The sequence below is a fragment of the Pristiophorus japonicus genome, chromosome 20, assembly GCF_044704955.1.
Source record: "Pristiophorus japonicus isolate sPriJap1 chromosome 20, sPriJap1.hap1, whole genome shotgun sequence".
Classification (NCBI taxonomy): Eukaryota; Metazoa; Chordata; class Chondrichthyes; family Pristiophoridae; genus Pristiophorus; species Pristiophorus japonicus.
In genome coordinates this window covers 3,423,412-3,443,013 of record NC_091996.1, presented here as the reverse complement: position 1 = coordinate 3,443,013, position 19,602 = coordinate 3,423,412, and the positions used below count along the sequence as shown (strand labels likewise).

Here is a 19,602-nt window from a genome sequence, read left to right as displayed (position 1 = left end):
ACCAAAACGGAACACAATATTCCAGGTGAGGCCTCACTAAGGCCCTGTACAACTGCAGTAAGACCTCCCTGCTCCTACACTTAAATCCCTTAGCTATGAAGGCCAACATACCATTTGCCTTCTTCACCGCCTGCTGTACCTGTATGCCAACTTTCAATGACTGATGTACCATGACACCCAGGTCTCGTTGCACCTCCCCTTTTCCTAATCTGTTGCCATTCAGATAATATTCTGCCTTCGTGTTTTTGCCACCAAAGTAGATAACCTCACATTTATCCACATTATACTACATCTGCCATGCATTTGCCCACTCACCTAACCTGCTCAAATCACCCTGCAGCCTCTTAGCGTTCCCCTCACAGCTCACACCGCCACCCAGTTAAGTGTCATCTGCAAATTTGGAGATATTACACTCAATTCCTTCATCCAAATCATTAATGTATATATTGTAAAGAACTGGGGTCCCAGTACTGAGCCCTGCGGCACTCCACTAGTCACTGCCTCCCATTCCAAAAAGGACCCGTTTATCCCAACTCTCTGCTTCCTGTCTGCCAACCAGTTCTCTATCCATGTCAGTACATTACCCCCAATACCATGCGCTTTAATTTTGCACACCAATCTCTTATGTGGGACCTTGTCAAAGGTCTTTTGAAAGTCCAAATACACCACATCCACTGGTTCTCCCTTGTCCACTCTACTAGTCACATCCTCAAAAAATTCCAGAAGATTTGTCAAGCATGACTTCCCTTTCATAAATCCATGCTGACTTGGACTGATCCTGTCACTACTTTCCAAATGCGCTGCTATTTCATCCTTAATAATAGATTCCGACATTTTCCCCACTACTGATGTCAGACTAACCGGTCTATAATTATCCGCTTTCTCTCTCCCTCCTTTTTTAAAAAGTGGTGTTACATTAGCTACCCTCCAGTCCATAGGAACTGATCCAGAGTCGATAGACTGTTGGAAAATGATCACCAATGCACCCACTATTTCAAGGGCCACTTCCTTAAGTACTCTGGGATGCAGACAATCAGGCCCCGGGGATTTATCCCATCCAAATACAGCAACAAACATCTGGAATGAACACAGATGTTAATTGTGTCATAGTTGAAAAATGCCAAAAGTGTTCCCACTCCCAGGTACAAAGATCATTAAAATATCATGAACAGGTAGACAATAATTAAAAAGGCTAATGGAATGGCGGAGGTTTATATCTAGAGGTCTAGAATACAAGGGGCTATGCAAAGGCCTTCAATCCATTCAATTTCCCCAACACAATTTCCTGCCTAATAAGGATATCCTTCAGTTCCTCCTTCTCACTAGACCCTCGGTCCCCTAGTACATCTGGAAGGTTATTTGTGTCTTCCTTCGTGAAGACAGAACCAAAGTATTTGTTCAATTGGTCTGCCATTTCTTTGCTCCCCATTATAAATTCACCTGAGTCCGACTGCAAGGGACCTACGTTTCTCTTCACATATCTCCAGTACCAAAGATCAGGTCAGCCATGATCTTATTAAATGGCGGAGCAGGCTCAAATGGCTCCCCATTGCTTATGTACTTGGATTTATATAGCGCCTTTCACGACCACCGGACGTCTCAAAGCGCTTTACAGCCAATGAAGTACTTTTGGAGTGTAATCACTGTTGTAATGTAGGAAACGAGGCAGCCAATTTGTGCACAGCAAGCTCCCACAATCAGTACTGTGATAATGACCAGATCATCTGTTTTTGTTATGTTGATTGAGGGATAAATATTGGCCCCAGGACACCGGAGATAATTCCCCTGTTCTTCTTTAAAATAGTACCATACGTCTACCTGGGAGAGCAGATGGGACCTTGGTATATCATCTCATCCGAAGAAGAGCAGGGAAGTTCTCCCCAGTGTCCTGGCCAATATTTATCCCTCAATCAACATCACCAAAACAGAGTGATGTGGTCATTATCACATTGCTGATTGAGGGAGCTTGCCGTGCTCACTTTGGCTGACTTGTTTCCTACATTACAACAGTGACTACACTTCAACAGTATTTAATTGGCTGTAAAGTGCTTTGGGACGTCCTGAGGTCATGAAAGGTGTGATAGAATTGGGAGTTCTTTCTTTCTTTGGTCTTGTGGAAGGGGGAGACAATAAGAGGAAGGGTCAGTGCTCTGCACCGCTCCCAATCTCCGTCCGAGAGCCCTGCAGGAATGTGGACGTTGGGTGAGGAGGAAGCTGGCTGTTGGGTGTTCCGGGTGTTAATCAGTCTAGCAACCTGCTCTGACCCACGGGGCAGTGATCAGAAGCTGTGACACGGGCTGATCGCGCCCCTCCCTGGCCTCACACTCCCGAGACGCTGCCCTGCAATAAACACACCTGTCTCTACACTGGGTGTCGATCCTCCCCGGGACCTCTTCCTGGATCTTGAACCATTCCCGGCTTCCGTATTTCGCCACTGCCTTCAGGAGGAGCTGGAAACAAAACACCATCTTAAAGACCTCCATCACATCAGCCCTTAATCCTCCTCCGCTGCAGTAAAAAAAGGCTCAGACCTCCCGGGTCACTCTTCATTGCACCGACTCCTCACCAATGTTCCCTTTAAGCTGTGCAGCGGCCGAGAGCTCCCGCGTACGTGGGAATGTGAATGGGCCACACAGCATGTTAAAGGGGCTGCGCGCCTAAAATAAAAGTAACAGAAACACTGCCGCTCACCCGATGTAATACTATCCCAGAGAATCTAAGCTGCACCTCTCCATTGCTTTTAAATGCTTTCTATCATGGGGGCCCAAAGCTGTTCAACATTGCTGCCTGCTTTTGTATTCCATAGCTCCAAATACAAAATGAAGGATTCTGTTTGTCTTTTTATGGATTAAGATATGGCAGGGATAGTAACGGCATCACCCAGCCACACAGACCTGGAAATTCCCCAGATACCATTCAGGGCTGTTTGATATCACTGCTATCGGTACGCATGGAGTTTGGTGGGAAGAGGGGAACAGACGGTGGCAGCGAGGGCCACGCTCACGATTCCCTTCCTCAAGGTGGGCTACAGATCGGCACAGGGCCGGGGCCAGCTGTGACTCGAGGCTCCTCGCCGGCAAGGTGTTGGAGGGGAGCCCCAGTCGTCGCGCCTTTGGGGAGGTGCGGAGAGAGAAAACTATAAACAGGCGAGGGGATGTCACGTGGTCAAGAGGAGAGGACGGGTCAGTACAGCCTGCAGTCACATTCCACCACGACTGAATGACAAGGCGGTGCTACCCGGGAACCGCGGCCACTGGCTACTTTTGATACGTGGCTTGGGGGAGAAGGAAAGAAAGTCATGCATTTATATAGCGCCTTTCACCGGATGTCTCAAAGCGCTTTACAGCTAATGAAGTACTTTGGGAATGCTGTCACTGTTGTAATGTAGGAAATGCGACAGCCAATTAGTGCACAGCAAACTCCCACAAACAGCAATGATATAATGACCAGATACTCTATTTTTATTATATTGATTGAGGAATAAATATAGGCCAGGACACCGGGGATAACTCCCCTGCCCTTCAAGAAATAGTGCCATCGGTTCGCTTACATCCACATGAGGGCAGATGGGGCCTTGTTTTAACATCTCATCCGAAAAACAATGCAGCGCGCCCTCAGTACTGCCCCACCGACAGTGCGGTGCTCCCTCAGTACCGCCACTCCGACAGTGCGGTGCTCCTTCAGTACTCCCCACCCGACAGTGTGGTGCTCCCTCAGTACCGCCACTCCGACAGTGCGGCGCTCCCTCAGTACTACCCCTCCGACAGTGCGGCGCTCCCTCAGTACCGCCACTCCGACAGTCGACAGTGCGGCGCTCCATCAGTACCGTCCCTCCGACAGTGCGGCGCTCCCTCAGTACCGCCACTCCGACAGTCGACAGTGTGGTGCTCCCTCAGTACTGCCCCTCCGACAGTGCGGCGCTCCCTCAGTACCGTCCCTCCGACAGTGCGGCACTCCCTCAGTACTGCCCCTCCGACAGTGCGGCGCTCCCTCAGTACTGCCCCTCCGACAGTGCGGCGCTCCCTCAGTACTGCCCCTCCGACAGTGCGGCGCTCCCTCAGTACTGCCCCTCCGACAGTGCGGCGCTCCCTCAGTACTGCCCCTCCGACAGTACAGCACTCCCTCAGTACTGCCCCTCCGACAGTACAGCACTCCCTCAGTACTGCCCCTCCGACAGTACAGCACTCCCTCAGTACTGCCCCTCCGACAGTACAGCACTCCCTCAGTACTGCCCCTCCGACAGTACAGCACTCCCTCAGTACTGCCCCTCCGACAGTGTGGCGCTCCCTCAGTATTGCACTGTGAGTGTCAGCCTAGATTTCTGTGCCCAAGTCCCTGGAGTGGGACTTGAACCCATAACCTCCTGACTCAGAGGCGAGAGTGCTGCCAGGGCTAGAGAAGGAAAGAGAGAGAGAGAGAAATCGGCAACAGCCAGAGATAACCTACCGCATCCTCTGCCCGTGACCACGGCCCCTTCTTCAGCGTGGGATCCAGGGCCTTGGACCAGCGGTACAGCAGCTGGCTGCCATTCCGCCCCTCCATAAAATACGCAACTGCAACAAAGCAGAACAGGAGATTGGCATTTCAGCTTCTTACACCACTCATATCAACACCTTCCAATCTGTGTCGGGGGGGGGGGGGAGAGAAAGTTCCTATCAAAAGACTGAGGGTATTTGGGTAATGCCCCTTTTGGTTCACACTGGGGTGCATAGTCTCACCTATAGCTCACTGGGCAGCACGCTCGCCTTGGACTGTAGAATTTTAGCTGTGATGAAAGATTGGATAGGCTGGGGTTGATTTCCTTGGAAGAGGAGGCTGAGGGGAGACCTGATTGAGGTGTATAAAATTATGAGTGGCCTCGATAGAGTGGATAGGAAGGACCTGTTCCCCTTAGCAGAGGGGTCAACAATCAAGGGGCATAGATTTAAAGTAATAGATAAGAGGTTTACTGGGGATTTGAGGAGAATTTTTTCACCCAGAGGGTGGTGGGGGTCTGGAACTCACGGCCTGAAAGGGTGGTAGAGGCAGAAACACTCGCCACATTTAAAAAGTACCTGGATGTGCACCTGAAGTGCCGTAACCTGCAGGGCTATGGACCCAGAGCTGGAAAGTGGGATTAGGCTGGGTAGCTTTGTCGGCCGGCGCGGACTCGATGGGCCGAATGGCCTCCTTCCGTGCTGTAAATTTCTCTGATTGTACGGAACGAGTCCGATCTACCGGCCTGCTATCCAGGGACACTCACTCTTTGTGTACGGGATGAAGCTTCCAACTCGCATTTTTTGCACCAGTTTAATCAACATTCGGTCCTCCTCCTTCGTCCACTCTTTCTTCTTCAGGTCTTTAGTGACCTCTTGGTATTTCTGAAGACACATGTAAGCAGTACGGTTCGTCTGGAGTGGGAAAGGGAGGGAGAGGGAGGAATAAAAAGCGTCAAGATTTTTTTAAAAATCGCTTTTCAAACAGTGCCTGGATGTGCTTTCTGTGGTTACTTCAATCCCACACACTTGCACACACCCGACTGCCAGCCGTGGCTCAGTGACTCTTGCCTCAGAGTTACAAGCATCACGTGTTCAAGCTGTACTCCAGGGTTGGAATATAATCTCGGCCGACACTTCAATGCAACAACAACTACTTGTATTTATATAGTGCCTTTAACGTAGTGCAACATCCCAAGGCAATTCACAGGAGTATCGCGAGATAAAAATGTGACACCGAGCCACATAAGTAGAAATGAGCGCAGGCTTGGTCACAGAGGTAGGTTTTTTAAGGAGCATCTTGAAGGAGGAGAGAGGGGTAGAGAGGTTTAGGGAAGGAGTTCCAGAGCTTGGGGCCCAGGGAACAGAAGGCACGGCCACCGATGGTGGAGCGATTATAATCAGGGATGCTCAAGAGGACAGAATTAGAGGAGTGCAGATATCTCAGGGGTGGGTGGGGGGATGTTTGTGGGGCTGGAGGAGGTTATAGAGATAGGGAGGGGCGAGGGCCATGGAGGGATTTGTAAACAAGGATGAGAATTTTGAAAACAAGGCGTTGCTTAACCGGGAGCCAGTGTAGGTCATTGAGCACAGGGGGTGATGGGTGAGCGGGACTTGGTGCGAGTTAGGACACGGGGCAGCCGAGTTTTGGATCACCTTTAGTTTACGTAGGATAGACTGTGGGAGGCCAGCCAGGAGTACGTTGGAAGTCTAGAGGTAACAAAGGCATGAATGAGGATGAGCTGAGGCAAGGGCTGGAGTGCAGCACTGCCAGAGGTGCTGTTGTTCGACGAGACGTTAAACCGAGGCTCCCGTCTGCCTCGGTTGGATGTAAAAGATCCCACGGCCAGTGTTGGGAGCAGAGCACGGAGAGCTCGTGTGTCCAAAATAGTTCTCCAACACCACGAACAATAGTTTCATCGGTGTGAGGAGAGAAAAGCACCGCCCCCCCCCCCTCCTCACCTGCAGCTCGCTCGCGATGCACTCCCAATCCACACAACCGGCCCGCTCCGTGACCTCCATCAGCTGCTCCAACTCTTGGCTGCTCCATGCTGCCCTGTTGATGCTCGGGTGCTCGGAGTTCTGCCAAACCTTCTGAATGTCCTCTGCCCTGCGACTCCCGTCAAACTGCAAACACAAGCGAGCATCCAGTCACCACCCTGTAACAGTAAATTGCTGCACCCGAGGGGCATGGAAGAGCCGGAGAGGGACAATTTAATATGTATTTGACGCTCCTTCGCGAGACTTTAAAAGGCCCGAGAGCTTCACCCCACACCTTGAGGAATCAGAAGGAAAACACATTCCCATTCTGTCACAGGCCAGAAGTTGCGAGGTGCACTCCCTGGCCTGGACTGGATTAGTCCACTTTAGCCAATCAAAGGACAATTGGCTTCAGCGCCACTGGGCTAAGGAATAGAACATCAGCCTTTTGGCTAAGATCATGCGTAACTGACCTGACAGGGGAGTAACCATGACCCCAAAGTGGTTCTCCCTGGATCAGGAAGGTGGTTCTCCTATGCTTTTTGGAAATAGGTGGTGTGTGGGGGGCTTGACCCATCCACCTCCATGGCACGAACCTGGTATTGCAGTACTTCCAGGAACGGTGCAGTGGCTCTAGGCCTTTTGGCTAAGAGCATTGGCGCAGAGTGATCCTTGATGTGTGCAAGGTGACCTCTGGCGTTTGTGATTTGACAAAGAATTGGAAAGATTGGCTACGAATTTAAAAAAAAACATCAGCCAGGGTCCCTCCTGATCGATATCCAGTGCCCCCAGCTGGATCAGCAGTTGTGTGGACATCAGGCAAAGACAGGATTCGAGCACTTGACTAACCAAAGGGTGAAAGAATACCCTGCCAGTACTTGTTGCCCAGTCTGAAGGGCCGTCAGTGCCTGTCAAACGGTCAGCGGTTGCTCAGTGGGTCGCACTCTCTCGCCTCTGAGTCAGAAGGTTGTGGGTTCAAATCCCCCTCCAGGGACTTGAGCACAAAAGATATCTGGGCTGACACTCCAGTGCAGTACTGAGCTCCACTGCACTGTCAGAGGGCCAGCACTGAGGGAGCGCCACACTGTCAGAGGGGCGGTACTGAGCTCCGCTGCACTGTCAGAGGGCCAGTACTGAGGGAGCGCTGCACTGTCGGAGGGGCGGTACTGAGCTCCGCTGCACTGTCAGAGGGCCAGCACTGAGGGAGGGCCGCACTGTCGGAGGGCCAGTACTGAGGGAATGCCGCACTGTCAGAGATGCCATCTTTTGGGTGAGATGGTAAACCGAGGCTCTATCTGCTCTTTAAGGTTGACATTAAAAATCCCATGGCACTATTTCGAAGAAGAGCAGGGGAGTTATCCCCAGTGTTCTGGCCAATATTTATCCCTCAATCAACATAACCAAAAAAACAGATTATCTGGTCATTATCACATTGCTGTGTGTGGGAGCTTGCTGTGCGCAAATTGGCTGCTGCGTTTCCCACATTACAACAGTGACTACACTCCAAAAGTAATTTATTGGCTGTAAAGTGCTTTGAGATGTCCGGTGGCCGTGAGAGGCGCTATATAAATCCAAGTCTTTCTTTCAGCCAGAGCCACTACATTCGGTAGTGATCCTGGGGGATGGGGAGGTGCAAAGAGGACCAGGGGAGAATAAGGAGGGGGGGCGAGAAACCCTAACCCTAGACATACTTACGTCGATGTTGGCAATCTTTATCCAGTCGTGGTCATCAAACCTATTTCCCAACAACTGCCGTTGCGTCATCTGGCTATAAGAAAGTTAAGGAGTAACACTCTTTTATAAACCACAGCTAGAATTACTAGCAATACTCACCCTCAGATCACCGCTTGTTAATAACTGTACTTTCAACAAGTTTAATTAAATACAACAGCATAAAAAGAGACAGAGCAAAAAAGGAGGCCTTGTTTAGCTCACTCCACAACCAGAATATTTGGCAGGACTGCATACACGGCATGGATTAACAACCCCAGATTCAGCTAAAATACAGTTCTTCATTTTCAGTGGACAGCTACACTGTGTTAAGAACATAAGAAATAGGAGCAGGTGCAGGCCATTCGGCCCCTCAGGCCTGCTGCACCATTTAATAAGATCATGGCTGATCTGATCTTGGCCTCAACTCCACTTCCCTGCCTGTTCCCCATTACTCCCCTATTGTTCCAAGAATCTGTCTATCTTCAATGACCCAGCCATCACAGCTCTCTGGGGTAATTTCAAAGATTCATGACCCTCCGAGAAGAAATTCCTCCTCATCTCCGTCTTAAATGGGCGACCCCTTATTCTGAAACTATGCCCCCTATTTCTAGATTCCCCCACGAAGAGAAATATCCTCTCTATATCTACCTTGTCAAGCCCCCTCAGAATCTTATGTTTCAATACGATCACCTCTCATTCTTCTAAACTCCAATGAGTTTAGGCTCAACCTGCTCAACCTTTCCTCATAAGACAACCCCTTCATCTCTGGAATCAATCGAGTGGACCTTCTCTGAGCTGCCTCCAATGCAAGTATATCCCTCCTTGTCAGCTGTGGCTCAGTGGGTAGCACCCTCGCCTCTGAGCCAGAAGGTTGAGAGTTCAAGTCCCACTCCAGGAACTTGAGCAAATAAACCTAGGCTGACACTCCAATGCTGCACAGTTGGAGGTGTCATCTTTTGAGTGAGACGTTAAACTGAGGCCCCGTCTGCTCTCTCAGGTGGACGTGAAAGATCCCATGGCATTATTTCGAAGAAGAGCTGGGGAGTTATGCCCGGTGTCCTGGGGCCAATATTTATCCCTCAATCAACATCACTAAAACAGATTATCTGGTCATTATCACATTGCTGTTTGTGGGAGCTTGCTGTGTGCAAATTGGCTGTCGTGTTTCCTACATTACAAGTGACTACACTTTAAACAGTACCTCATTGGCTGTAAAGCGCTTTGAGACGTCCGGTGGTCGTGAAAGGCGCTATATAACTGCAAGTTTTTCTTTCTTTAAATGAATAATACATCAGGAATACCAGCCAGTACAGTACAGGATATACTTACACACAAGGTGGAAATTTCTCCTGCTGCTTGGCGGTTGCTGGCAGGTTTAAAGCATGCCCGGGAGTACCACGCCCCTTCTACCCTCCTACTGCAGCCTTCATCATCGCAGCCACCCTGCGGGTTTGGACCCAGTGACCCTTAATTTGGTCACTGGGTGGTCTGCGCTCAGACGCCACCCCTCATTACCCCACCCGTGTGCAACATGCGTTAAGTGCTCCCACCAAATCAGCCACAGTACCAAAGCTGGGTGCTGAACTCTCCAAGTGAAGGCAGGTCCAGATTCCCCACGGTCCGGAGCCGATACCTTTAGTTCATTTTTTAAGCTCGTACACATAGCGTAATTCTAGTACAGTCATAACTTTTCATTTGGAGAATATCGTAAAGTCATTTCAAGCCATTTGCATTATTAAATATCTTACATCTGCACAGACTTCAAAGTTTCCATTATTAATTCCTGTCCCACAACTGCCTTTGTCACAAGAAGCGGCCATTCAGCCCCTCGAGCCTGTTCCGCCATTCTAGGAAATTGTGGCTGAATCTCAACTCCATTTATCCGACATGAAGGGGCAGAAATTCACCCCCGCCGGAAACAGGTCACACCTACCGTCTTTCTTGTGTTTTGGCCGCTGCGATGGAGGTGGCGAACCATCTTGCGAAATTCAGCTCTTTGTCAGTTTTTATTCCAGCGGGGTGGAAGTCGGTCATAATGGGGGTCGGCGGAGTGTCCGCCGCTGTCACTCATCGCCAACGGGCTGGTGACCTCATCGCGCCGGCGCGTCACCACGGCTCTCCCCTTCGGTTAAAGGGGAGGGCCGCTGCGAGCTCTGCAGCATTTTAAGTTCAGTCCACTGGGCCACCAGAGATGGGTTCGGCCTGGCACCTGGCAGTCAGCCTGGAAAAAAATAACAAGATGGCGGCCGAGCCAGTGCGCCCTCCCCTTTAATGGCGGCCGAGCCAGTGCGCCCTCCCCTTTAATGGCGGCCGCATCGCCATTTTACGCACACTGCAAACACAGTGCGGCAACGGAAAAAACTGTCGGGGGCACCGAGCGGCAGCCTGAAGATTTTCGATGGTGAATTTTGCTGGGACATTGGCGGTGCGCACTTTGATGACACACTCAGGAGGGTTCAGCAGCAGCGGGACACAAGTGGGGACCGCCGGAAAAACCACCAGGGAGAATTTCGCGAGTGCCGGCTATTCAACTACAAATTTGGCGGCCATTCGACACCGCCACCTGGCCACCACTTTCCAGCGCTAACAGGCCTTATCGGAAGGCTGAATTTCGGCCCCGAAGACACTTGTAACCTCGTGCTCCCAAATTAAATTCAGCACAAAAGCCGCACATTCTGGAACAGCATATGTGCCCCCGCTGATAAATCACATCCTATGCTGTTCCTCACTGCGAGGATATCCAGTCCCACTGCGCTCGGTGTCATTTGCCCTCGCGTGTGAAGGCAGAGCCCCAGACGGCCTGGCTCGCTCTCTGTGCCACCCTCCGCTGACTGACTCAGAGTGGCACAGGTGCTCAGTACGAGCCGGGCATTTAAAGATGGATAGGCAAAGCAATCAAGCTAAAAAATGAACAGAACATTTTAAAAAACACACAAGGGAAAACATTTCAATGAGCTTTCAAAATGGGCTGTACAGGCAAATCGAGATCGTCAGGAAGGGAGATGGGAATGTACAGCAGCACGGCACTTCCAATGCACAAGCTGCCAGTTCCAGCGGCTCAGGTGGATGTTACAGATCCCGCGGCACTATTGGGAGGGGCAGGGAGCTCTCCAGGGTCCTGGCAACACCCCGGCCCAACCAACACCAGCACAGGTCATTCACCTTACTGCTGTGCGTGGGATTATGGCTCTGCACAAAAAATAGCAAGTCTTTCTTGCTCGCTTTCAGCAGTAGGTCACTTCTGTGAAAAATAACATCCCAAGTGTTAGAAATCGGAAATTAAAAACGGTAAACGCTGGGAACATACGGGCAAACATCGGAAAGTGGGACCGAAACCTTGGCCACGGCCCACTGTTGGATGTCGATGTTATTCCAGCTAAAGAGAATGAACACATACAAACACTCGCTCGCGCTCTCGCACACGCTCGCTCACACGCGCACGCACGCGCTCACTCACACGCGATACTACTCCTGCTCACAAACACACGGGCACGGTGGCAGTGGATCAGCTAAGCTCTCTCACTGACCCACGCGAGGCCAATGCCCTACAAAGAGGACAAAACAAGATGGAGATACAGTGGCAATGCGGATCAAATGATGAGGAAACATCTAACGCTCGATTAGATACTCTTCTAAAAATGCCTGTGGGCAGGAAGGTTATCTCACTTGATCTCGGCCATTTCTTGCTCAGTTTCACCAATCTGTTTCTTCAGGGTCTGGTTCTGCATGTCCTTGCGAGACAGTTCCAGCTTCCTGTTCAGGTACTCGAGCCTACAAGGAGAAAATGACAGAGTCCAGCATTTAAATCCTGGCTGGTGCGAGTATCAGGGAGGGCAACGTCAGGGGCACGATGCTGGGTCCCAGTGCCCCTTCCTGGGTAGGGTAGGGAATATATTTAGGGAAGGGGCATAGATTTAAAGTAATTGGTAAAAGGTTTAGAGGGGATTTGAAGGGAAATGTCTTCACCCAGAGGGTGGTGGGGGTCTGGAACTCACTGCCTGAAAGGGTGGTAGAGGCAGAAACCCTCACCACATTTAAAAAGTACTTGGATATGCACCTGAAGTGCCGTAACCTACAGGGCTACGGACCGAGAGCTGGAGAGTGGGATTAGGCCGGATAGCTCTTTGTCGGCCGGCGCAGACACGATGGGCTGAAATAGAAACATAGAAAATAGGTGCAGGAGTAGGCCATTCGGCCCTTCTAGCCTGCACCGCCATTCAATGAGTTTCATGCTGTAAATTTCTATGATTCTATATCAGCCAGGGCTTCAGCTGCTGACTGACCAGCGACCCCTGCTGGCGAGCGAACACACATCGAGTGAGATCTGAATCGGGTTCAAGACTCAAACTGCAACGCTTCCGCCGGTTCAATGTCCCACTAACGCTTATGGCCTGGGCTTGGCGGAGGAGCTGGAGAGTTGCTGTGACTGTAACCCAGTGTGAGTCAGCATCTGCTGGGGGGGGGGGGGGGAAAGAGGGCGGGGGGGAGAGAACAGAAAACTAATGGGGACAAACAAAAAGTGAAAAGGAAACATATGGAACTGTCGGGCAGGAAAGGGGCAGCCGGTCCATCGGCCTGCCCCACACTCACGACGTCGAGAGGATCGTGACCAGACATGTCCGTCCCACCATCCTTCCCACCCCAAACCCCTCAGGCCAGAACAACAGAGCCAGAATGGGGACAAAATCTGGACCATTCCTCTGCAACCCCCTCAGGCGATAGATGCCAGTCCGGGAGATCACATGGACCCAGAGTTCACTCAATAAAGACACTGATTTGTTGGAAAAGGGAGCACCATTTTCCAATCCTCCCTGGCTGTAGGTGTTGTGCCAGAGGATTGGAGAATTGCTAATGTTGTACCATTGTTCAAAAAGGGAGGAAGGGATAAACCGAGTAAGTACAGGCCAGTTAGTTTAACCTCGGAGGTGGGCAAATTACTGGAATCAATTCTGAGCGACAGTATAAACCTTCATTTAGAGAGACACACAGATTGATCAAAGACAGTCAGCATGGATTTGTTACGGGAAGGTCGTGTCTGACGAACTTGATTGAGTTCTTTGAGGAGGTAACAAGGAGGATTGATGAGGGCAGTGTGTTTGATGTAGTTTACATGGATTTTAGCAAGGCTTTTGACAAAGTTCCACATGGCAGGCTGATCAAAAAAAGTAAAAGCCCCGGGATCCAAGGGAGAGGGGCAAATTGGATCCAAAATTGGCTCAGTGGCAGGAAGCAAAAGGTGATGATGGTTGAGGGGAGTTTTTGTGACGAAGGCGGTTTCCAGTGGGGTTCCACAGGGCTCAGTACTCAGTCCCTTACTTTCTATAGTATATATTCATGATTTAAACTTAAATGTAGGGGGCCTGATAAAAACATTTGCAGATGATACAAAAATTGCCCATGTGGTTGGAGGAAAGCTGTAGACCGCAGGAAGATATCGATGAATTGGTCAGTTGGGCAAAAATGTGGCAAATGGAATTTAATCCAGAAAAGTGTGAGGTAGTGTATTTTTGGGGAGGGGCAACAAGGCAAGGGATTACACAATAAATGAGAGGATACTGAGAGGTGTGGAGGATCAGAGGGACCTTGGAGTGTATGTCCACAGATCATTAAAGGTAGCAGGACAGGTCGATAAGGTGGTTAAAAAGACATACGGAATGCTTTCCTTTATTAGCTGAGGCATAGAATTCAAGAGCAGGGAGGTTATGCTAGAACTCTATAAAACATTAGTTAGGCCACAGCTGGAGTACTGCGTGCAGTTCTGGTCACCACATTACAGGAAAGATGTGATTGCACTACAGAGGGTGCAGAGGAGATTTACGAGGATGTTGCCAGGACTGGAAAACTTTAGCTATGAGGAAAGATTAGATAGGCTGGGTTGTTTTCCTTGGAACAGAGGAGGCTGAGGGGAGATTTAATTGAGGTGTATAAAATGATGAGGGGCCTAGATAGAGTGGAGATGAAGGACCTATTTCCCTTAGCAGAGGGGTCAATAACCAGGGAGCACGGATTTGAAGTAGTTGGTAGAAGGATTAGAGGGGATTTGAGGGGAAATTTCTTCACCCAGAGGGTGGTGGGGGTCTGGAATTCACGGCCTGAAAGGGTGGTAGAGGCAGAAACCCTCACCACATTTAAAAAGTACTTGGATGTGTGCTTGAAGTGCCGTAACCTGCAGGGCTACAGACTGAGAGCTGGGAAGTGGGATTAGGCTGGATAGCTCTTTCCGTCGGCTGGAGCGGACACGATGGGCCGAATGGCCTATTTCTGTGCTGTAATTATCTATGAACACACGGACCTCGTGTTCTCTATAAAGACACCGACCTTCTCTGTGATGTGATCTCGGCCCCAGTCAGGAATCGGTCCAGCTCCCTCTGAAGGTGATGTAGAGAGCCAGCACCCACACCAGCCAGTAATGCATCCAGGAGGCTCACTGCTCTCTGGGAGAAGACGACCCGCCCAACATCCCAGTCTATTTCCACTCTCTCAAAGTTTAAACTCGTGTCCCTGGTCCTTCCCAATCTGTTAAGCTGGAATACTCTAGCAATGGGTATGCAATCCAGCCGTGTCATTATTGTATATACATTTGTAAAGTAAATGGACCCAGCTCTTTACGCCTGAGTAACTACGGTCTTTAAGATGGGAATCATTCTCGTGGCTCTCCTCCAAACCTTTTCCAGGGCCACTGTATCAGCCACCATGGGAGGCAGCAACAACGTGTATTTATGTAGCGCCTTTAACGTAGTGAAATGTCCCAAGGCGCTTCACAGAAGCATTATGAAACAAAATTTGACCCCGAGTCAGATAAGGAGATAAGACAGGGAAGAAGGAGGTTTTACGGAGCATCTTAAAGGGGAGAGGAGTTTAGGCACAGATTTCCAGAACATTGGGCCCAGGCAGCTGAAGGCACGGCCGCCAATGGTGGAGCGATGGAAATCGGGAATGCGCAAGAGGCCAGATTTGGAGGAGCGCAGAGATCTCGGAGGGTTGTAGGGGTGGAGAAGATCACAGGGATAGGGAGGGACGAAGCCACAGAGGAATTTGAAAACGAGGATGAGAATTTTTTTTAATTGAGCGTTGCCGGACCGGGAGCCAATGTAGGTCAGCGAGCACAGGGGGTGATGGATGAACGGGACTCGGTGCAAGTTAGGACACAGGGCAGCAGTTTTGGAGGAGCTAAAGTAGGGTGCAAGGTGGGAGATTGGCCAGGAGAGTATCTCCCAGCCACCATGTGAGTTAACACGAGTTACCTAAGGGGAGGAGAGGAGGAGTATAACTTTGCACGGAGACACCGATGGGAACAGTATGTAAATGCACACATCTCCACTCCCTCAAACATACGTTGGCATCAAGTGAGGGCGGGACCTCAAATTTCACCCGTGCTTTACTGACCAACAGATCATGTGAGGCCGTTGGTGGATAAAAAGGGGGCTTACCTCAAAAGTTTGGGCTGAAGGAGCCGCTGTGTCGAGTCACTTGCAATCGAGAGCTTCAGTTTTTCCTTGTCTCTCAGCTTCCCTGTGAAAAGGCAAATATCAAACACCTCCTCCAGAAGTTGATACTGTCTTTTGGAACTTACTGCTGTGTCCTAGGCCCCAAGCTCTGCAACTCCCTGCCCAAACCTCGCCACCGCTCTGTCCTCCTTTAAGATGCTCCTTAAAACATACCTCTTTGACCAAACTTTTGGTCACCTGCGCTAATTTCTACGTATGTGGCTCGGTGTCAAAACTTTTATTGCATGATACTCCTGTGAAGCACCTTGGGACGTTTCACTACATTAAATATAAATACAAGCTGTTGTTGTTGTCTCTCCCTTCCACAAGTCCAAAGAAAGAACTTACATTTCTATAACGTCTTTCTCGATCTCTGGATGTCTCAAAGCACTTTACAGCCAGCGAAGTACTGTTGAAGTGCAATCACTTTGTGATGTATAAAACGAGGCAGCCAATTTACGTACAGCAAGCTTCCACAAACAGCAATGTGATAATGACCGGATAATCTGTTTTAGTGATGTTGATTGAGGGGAAAATATTGGCCCCAGGACACCGGGGAGTCTTCTTCAAAATAGTGCCATGGGATCTTTTACACCCACCTGAGTGCCAAATCCAATGCACTCCCCCCCACCCCACACAAAGAGGCACTGCAGCCACTGCGCATCGCTCGGGCAAGGAACAGAGCAGAGACCACCATGTCTGCAGCCTTCCTGCCTTGACCCGCGAGACGTTCTCAAGGCGAATCATTGTCCTAACCCTGCCACAACAAGGAAGCGCTTTCACCATCAGCGACTTGTTAAAAATAAAAAGCTGGGATCAGTAAAGGTGACCGTGAAGCTGTTGGATTGTCGTAAAAACCTATCTGGCTCACTCCTGCTCTTCTTCCCTAAATCTACTTTCATCCACTCCTCATGTTCAAATAGCTTCTGGACTTCACTCGCCTGCTTCAGACAGCGGTTTGTCGATGCTCCATGCTGCCCCATCATGTCCATGGTGACTTTGTCCTTCCATGGGACCTCAGACTTTGACCCTGGTCTCCCTACTGTTGTATCTCATTAACTACTACATTGAAACAGCTTCTGTAACCTGACCGTTTCCCTGTGCTCCCGCTCCGGACCCGAGCCATTCAATTCTTTCCCACTTTCCCCTTATTCCCTTTTCTCTCTCTATCCCTCCCCGACCATTCTCTCCTGTCGTCATGCCTCCTTTCATCTCTCTCTCTCAGATACTCTGCCCTCCCAAATCCCTGCCCCAATCCTTCATTACTCTTCAACCTTCTCCGCCTCTCTACCTCTCTACCTCTCTACCTCTCTACCTCTCTACCTCTCTACCTCTCTACCTCTCTACCTCTCTACCTCTCTACCTCTCTACCTCTCTACCTCTCTACCTCTCCTTCCTCCTCCAAGACACTCCTACCGCTCTGACCAAGCTTTCTACTTATGCGGTTCAATGTCAATTTTTTAAAGCTCATAATACTCCTGCGAAGCGCCTTGGGATGTTTAACTACGTTAAAGGCGCTATATGAATACAAGTTGTTGTTGTTGTAGGAAAGGAAACCTGCCGTCCTTACCTGGTCTGGCCTATGTGTGACTCCAGACCCACACCGATGTGGTTGACTCTTCTGCCTCCGAAGTGGCCTAGCAAGCCACTCAGCGGCATCAAACACAAGGGCCAACTAGGGATGGGCAATAAAGGCCAGCCTTGCCAGCGGTGCCCACACCCTGAGAACTATTTTTTTTAAACAAGCAATGACTATAATAACCTGTGCCCGTTCTTTTTCAAAATACATTCACACCGAAACATCCAAACCAGCTTCACATAGTGAGATCTAGAGACTCGCCTCTCAATCAGAAGGTTGTGGGTTCGAGTCCCACTCCAGGGACTTGAGCACATGAATCTAGGCTGACATTCTTCAGTGCTGAGGGGGTGCTGCACTGTCAGAGGTGCCGTCTTTCATATGAGACGTTAAACCGAGGCCCCATCTACCCTCTCAGATGGATGTAAAAGATCCCATGGCACTATTTGAAGAGGAGCAGGGGAGTTATCCCCGGTGTCCTGGCCAATATTTATCCCTCAATCAACATCACAAAAACAGATTATATGGTCATTATCCCATTGCTGTTTGTGGGAGCTTGCTGTGCACAAATTGGCTGAAAAAGCTTTGAGACGTCCAGTGGTCGTGAAAGGCGCTGTATAAATCCAAGTCATTCTTTCTTTTTACCATCTATGGGAGCAGGACCAGGGAGCAGCCAGTGATAGCGTTTTCCCCGCCCGGGACCAGCTAACTTAGCAGACGGGTGTGGAAATGTATTTTTTTATCTAAGCTGATACCACAAGGTATTTTGTGACCTTTGCAATCTGTAACAAAATGGAGTCCTGGTCCTTCCAGAAATGTCTGCATAAAGCAGTCGGTTTGCATAAACAGCTAAACCTGGCTTGAAATAGCTGATAGCCATCAGACAGCTGGGAGACAAGTCCTGCTGAGACAAGTACCCCCCATGGTGCTCTCCTATTGTCCAGACAACACCAGTCCCATTCCACCCCACCCTTTTCAAAGTACTCAAACCACCATCTCTTGTAGAGACCTCATCCATTTGATGCAAAAAGATAACTGACCAGGAAACTGGATAATCCTGACACAATGCAAGGCAGGTAATAGCTCATTACCACACTCTCATCGAGTGATGGCCGGCTGGCCAACTAATAACCCTGACAAAAGGAAATATCTGGGAACCACGTCAGGACAAGGATGTAGTAATTAATTCTTTATCTGTATTCACTGACTGCGAGACAGAGCCAATACACAGGGAGAGGCCATAACTTGGGTTTTACTGTATAAATATTTCGTGAAACTGTACCATTTCGGAGGTGTTCACTTAGCTATTGACTGAGTGTGACCTTTCCCTTGCTAGCAAGTAAATTAAAGAAACTTCTGCCGGAGCTGAAGGTGTCTCTGAGTCGTTTATCGGGGGTCGAGATTTCGACACGGGCAGGTAAACCGGGCATGTTCCCAGTGCCTGTGGGTCAGTGCCACACAGAGAAATAGGACAGCAGTGGAGGAATTCGAGTCACTCGGTACATCAGTCAGGCACTGTGCGCCATCTTACAAAGAAAGTGATAGCACCGAACCCATCGCCTGAAAGAAGAACATTCTCTCATGTCTGCCTCAGTTTCCACTCCACAACAAGAGGTCGGTTTTTAAGGAGCGTTTTAAAGGAGGAGAGAGAAGTGGAGAGGTTTAGGGAGGGAATTCCGGAGCTTGCAGCTGAAGGCACGGCCGCCAATGGTGGAGCGATGGAAACCGGGGATGGGCAGGAGGCCAGAATTGGAGGAGTCACTAATACTTACAACTGGTTGTGATAAACTCCTCAAAGGATTTGATGCCTTGCGTTGCCTTTTCCTTCGTGTCTTGGTTTGCTGGTGGGCCCTGGTCACAATGAGAGAGAGAGAGAGAGAGAGAGAACCAGCAGAGATGTTAAACATTTATTCACAGGGAACCGGCTGTTGCGATGTGACACGGAGGACGGTTATTTGTTCGAGTGATACGGTGCGAGTGACAATAAGCCTCCTTCGCTGCCCAGCCAGAGTTCCGACAGCAATTGTTTGATGACCGAGTGGCTTACTCAGCCACCTCAGAGAGCACCGAGTTAGCAGGGCATTGGGATGGTGGCCCGTGAGCAATCAGTCCCACTCACTCTATACCAGTGATCACAGTGTAATTACCTTCATCGTTCAGACTGCTCAGCTCTCCAGCTAAGGCCAAAAGGTCTGTCTGTTTACAGATCTAAACCAGCCAAGGAGATTCTAAAACAGCACACCAGTCACTCTCAACATTTTCTAATATTTTATCAGTTTCCTTTTCCTATTCTCTTCCCCCTCTGAGCGTTTCTACCTCTCAGTATCAACTGTGGCTCAGTGGGTAGCAAACTCGCCTCTTGAGTCAGAAG

The 19,602-nt window shown here is 49.8% G+C and overlaps 1 protein-coding gene and 1 non-coding gene across 3 annotated transcripts in view; one reads left to right on the top strand and one right to left on the bottom strand.

Moving 5' to 3' along the window:
* The window catches only part of snapc4 (small nuclear RNA activating complex, polypeptide 4), a 61,306-nt gene that overhangs the window by 32,045 nt on the left and 9,659 nt on the right, over window positions 1-19,602 (bottom strand). Inside the window, exons 5-12 of one of the 2 annotated variants that reach the window (XM_070863652.1) lie at window positions 19,004-19,082; window positions 15,599-15,680; window positions 11,835-11,939; window positions 8,151-8,223; window positions 6,438-6,602; window positions 5,243-5,390; window positions 4,447-4,553; window positions 2,356-2,450 (exon numbers count right to left, since the gene is read on the bottom strand). In XM_070863652.1, coding sequence (XP_070719753.1) covers window positions 2,356-2,450; window positions 4,447-4,553; window positions 5,243-5,390; window positions 6,438-6,602; window positions 8,151-8,223; window positions 11,835-11,939; window positions 15,599-15,680; window positions 19,004-19,082 — 854 coding nt within the window. Of the gene's footprint in view, window positions 1-2,355; window positions 2,451-4,446; window positions 4,554-5,242; window positions 5,391-6,437; window positions 6,603-8,150; window positions 8,224-11,796; window positions 11,940-15,598; window positions 15,681-19,003; window positions 19,083-19,602 lie in introns of those variants that run through there. The other variant, XM_070863653.1, reaches the window with a different exon arrangement.
* Window positions 6,890-7,088, top strand: LOC139233241 (U2 spliceosomal RNA). Its single transcript, XR_011588166.1, has one exon. It is a non-coding gene; the product is annotated as a U2 spliceosomal RNA (small nuclear RNA).